The 3,956-nt window shown below is 36.3% G+C and overlaps 1 protein-coding gene across 1 annotated transcript in view; it reads left to right on the plus strand.

Annotated features, from left to right (window-relative positions):
* Window positions 1–257: 257 nt before the first annotated feature.
* The window catches only part of LOC110031167 (uncharacterized protein At3g27210-like), a 12,283-nt gene continuing 8,584 nt past the window's right edge, over window positions 258–3,956 (plus strand). The window contains exon 1 of the mRNA XM_020734246.1: window positions 258–549. Coding sequence (XP_020589905.1) covers window positions 411–549 — 139 coding nt within the window. The 5' untranslated portion in view covers window positions 258–410. The remainder of the gene's footprint in view (window positions 550–3,956) is intronic.

Raw genomic sequence — 3,956 nt, forward strand, 5'->3', positions numbered from 1 at the left:
GCGCCAGGTTAATACCATAAACTAACAAAACAAAATTGATGTGGGTAGAAAAAACAAAAAAAAGACGGTAGCTTTCACTTTCACCAACCTAAAAGACAACGCAAACATACCGTAATACTCCACCGTTGCCGTTACAGACATCAGCAAGAATCATTACAAAAGTTAGGCGAGCCTTGGGAGTTTGAATACATGTGAGATTCACTGTTTAAAAAAATCAAGAAACAATTAGTGCACATGGATAAGGGAACCAGAGTAAAATTATCGGGAACCCATGTAGCAGATAGGACACACACCCCGTGTCACTTCACTTCCAACGCAGTATTTTCTTACAAAAAGACTTCTCTTTTCTCCTTCTAACCTCAAGAGCACTCCAAGACCTCAGAGATGGGAAGTGCTGTTGCGTAGAAGCCATGGGAACTTGTTCTTCGGCACAGAAGAGGACAGATTCCACTGTAAAAGCGTCAAATGGTGTGTCTTTTAAGGCCAAGGAGGTTTTCATCTCATCTCCTATAAAGGAGAAGGCTTTGAATGAGGAAAACTCAGAGTTTGGTATTATCTTTTTTTCTCAACAGGCTTATTTTTTGTGTTTCTGATCTTTTTTTTATTTTTGGTGTGTGATGAGTTTATACTTTCGTTTTGGTTTGGGGGAAAGGGTTGTTGGTTCTTTGACTTTTGGGTTGGTGATATGCAATGGAAAGTTTTGACGCTTTTTTGGGGAAGTTGGCTCTACACTTTTCTTTGTTTCTTTTCTTTTTAATGGACTGATACAAGCTGAAATAGCTGTTAAAGGTGTCTCCTGCAACACATGGAAGAGGAAAGCAACTGCTGAGGGGGCTCTTTTATCCTTCTAACTTCATTAGCATGTATAGTTTTTTCTTTGGAGTTTTACAATAAGTGTAATGAGTTTTCTGTATTATAGTTCGAAGGAAAAGTAGGCATTTGTCAAGAGGAAAATTGGGGAGCAATGTAAGTTTTAAGGGCTGTTTAACTTGCTGCAGAAAGTGTATATTAAACATAATAGGCTCTGTTTGGTTCCGAGGAATTTAATGAGTGGAAAGTAGTGGAAATTGGTACTGGAATTGAATTGAAAGTAGGCTTCACTCCCATGTTTGGTTGAGAAAAAGGTGATGAAAAGGTATGTTTTCCTTCTTTGGTTGTTTAATAAGGTAATAAATCTGTGTTTCTTGTTAGAAGAGGAAATTTATGTCACCTTGATGATTAAATAAATATTTTATCCATTTTTTCTTCTGAGTTAGGTATGGAATTTTCAATGGAAAAATATATTTTTTGACATTTCTTTGGTAACTCTAATTATGCTTTAATGATATAGAAACCAAGCAACCAAAATATAGTAGTGAAGTAAAATGAATTTGCATTTTTTATCAAATTCCTTAAAACCAATTAGACCTTTTTTTTTTTGGTCTATTGGATTTGCTATAAAACTACTGCATTTACTCTGTGGCAGCTCATTTTGTGGTTCATTTTTTAAGCTCATCTTGCAGTTCATCTTGTTCTCGAAAATGGCTTCATAAGTGCAATCAATCTGGTCATATTTATTTTTGTATAAGCTTCCTTTGCACGGCAAATTTGCTTACATTTTACTCTGCCTTAGGCTCATTTTGTTGTGCTTCTTGAAAGCAGATTTGTTTTGTTGGTATATATTTTTATAAAATCATCATTCCGCATTGTCTTCTCTTTGACTTGAGGACCAAATGTTTTATACCTAATATGACTTGCTGAGCTGGCCTGTCAAGTTGTCGGCGCCATTGGACTTATGTCGAGCCAGCCTGCTAAGTTAGTCTATCAAGCTGACTTGCCTAGCTTGCCTGCCGAGTTGGCCTCCCGAGGCCTACCAAGCTGGTCTATGGAGTAGACTTATCGAGCTGTTAGGTGCTGAGTTGACCTGTCGAGTTGTCTGGTGTCGAATTGAGCTAACTCGCTGGACTATCTAGTTGGCGTGCCAAACTAACTTGTTGAGTTGACCCTGTGAGATGTCAAGTTGCTTGGCATTTACTTGACCTATCGAGCTGTCGAGTTCTGAGTTAACTCTGTTGGGCACCAATTTGGCTTGTCAAGCTATCAGTTGTCGAGATAACTTGCTAAGTTTCTAGTGCTTAGCTAACCTGCCAAGCTGGCCTATCGAGCTGATCTGCTGAGTCTTGGGTGCCCAAATTAACTTACCGAGTTGACAGGTACCGATTTGACCTTCCAAGTTGACTTGCCAAGCTAACCTATCAAGTTGACTCTACTAAGTGTCCACTTGACATGTCGAGTTGCTAGGTGCCAACTTAACCTATCAGGTGTCGAGCTGACTTGTTGAGCTGGCCTGTCAAGTTGAGTTGTTGAGATGCTTAAGTGTCAGGTTTTGATTCTCTGGACATATATTTTGTATGGCTACAGAAATGACATGACACAGTTCTGGTTTGCAACGAAAAAGTTACAGATTGTGACATAACATTATTTGTATTTACCTATTTTTATATACCTTTTGTTTCTTTCTTGTAAATCTTGCACCAATGCAAAAAGGCACCCTAATATCTATAAAGAGAGGTCAAATGTTTTTGAACAAGGGGGAGGGGGAAGGAGGACTCGCTCTTCCCTTGGGCTCCTCAGTCTTTTTTTCTCCTTTCCTTGATGCTACTACGATTTGGCATTACCCACATACAAATCGTGGTTAAACATCTTGAATATTGTGATGAGTGTACACGTCTTGAATTTAAATTTACATATAGAGATCTCCAAATAGACAACAAAGATCATACTAGAAAAAATCTCACTGTCAGAGATCATATATTATATACTTAAATCTTTCATTTTTGCCATTATTAGTTATTCCTTTGAACTCTTCTATCATTATGTTTTTCATTATTTTTCTCATTATATCCTTATAATTTTTTATTGGTGAATAACTTTGTATTCTAAAATAGTTTTGATGACTCTATGAGCTAATAATAATATAACTAAGATCCTCAGTTATTAATTGCACGCTAATCAAAACTAAAAAATTTCACTTCTTACAGGCTACTTAGCAGAGAAAAAAAGAATGGACAATCATGCTTGTGCCACCTCGATGCAAGGTCAAGCTGAAAAGCAGCAAGAGTTGGTGATATGCAATGGAAAGTTTTGACGCTTTTTTGGGGAAGTTGGCTCTACACTTTTCTTTGTTTCTTTTCTTTTTAATGGACTGATACAAGCTGAAATAGCTGTTAAAGGTGTCTCCTGTAACACATGGAAGAGGAAAGCAACTGCTGAGGGGGCTCTTTTATCCTTCTAACTTCATTAGCATGTATACTTTTTTCTTTGGAGTTTTACGATAAGTGTAATGAGTTTTCTGTATTATAGTTCGAAGGAAAAGAAGGCATTTGTCAAGAGGAAAATTGGGGAGCAATGTAAGTTTTAAGGGCTGTTTAACTTGCTGCAGAAAGTGTATATTAAACATAATAGGCTCTGTTTGGTTCCGAGGAATTTAATGAGTGGAAAGTAGTGGAAATTGGTACTGGAATTGAATTGAAAGTAGGCTTCACTCCCATGTTTGGTTGAGAAAAAGGTGATGAAAAGGTATGTTTTCCTTCTTTGGTTGTTTAATAAGGTAATAAATCTGTGTTTCTTGTTAGAAGAGGAAATTTATGTCACCTTGATGATTAAATAAATATTTTATCCATTTTTTCTTCTGAGTTAGGTATGGAATTTTCAATGGAAAAATATATTTTTTGACATTTCTTTGGTAACTCTAATTATGCTTTAATGATATAGAAACCAAGCAACCAAAATATAGTAGTGAAGTAAAATGAATTTGCATTTTTTATCAAATTCCTTAAAACCAATTAGACCTTTTTTTTTTTGGTCTATTGGATTTGCTATAAAACTACTGCATTTACTCTGTGGCAGCTCATTTTGTGGTTCATTTTTTAAGCTCATCTTGCAGTTCATCTTGTTCTCGAAAATGGCTTCATAAG

Source organism: Phalaenopsis equestris, unplaced genomic scaffold, assembly GCF_001263595.1.
Source record: "Phalaenopsis equestris unplaced genomic scaffold, ASM126359v1 Scaffold000781, whole genome shotgun sequence".
Lineage (NCBI taxonomy): Eukaryota > Viridiplantae > Streptophyta > Magnoliopsida > Asparagales > Orchidaceae > Phalaenopsis > Phalaenopsis equestris.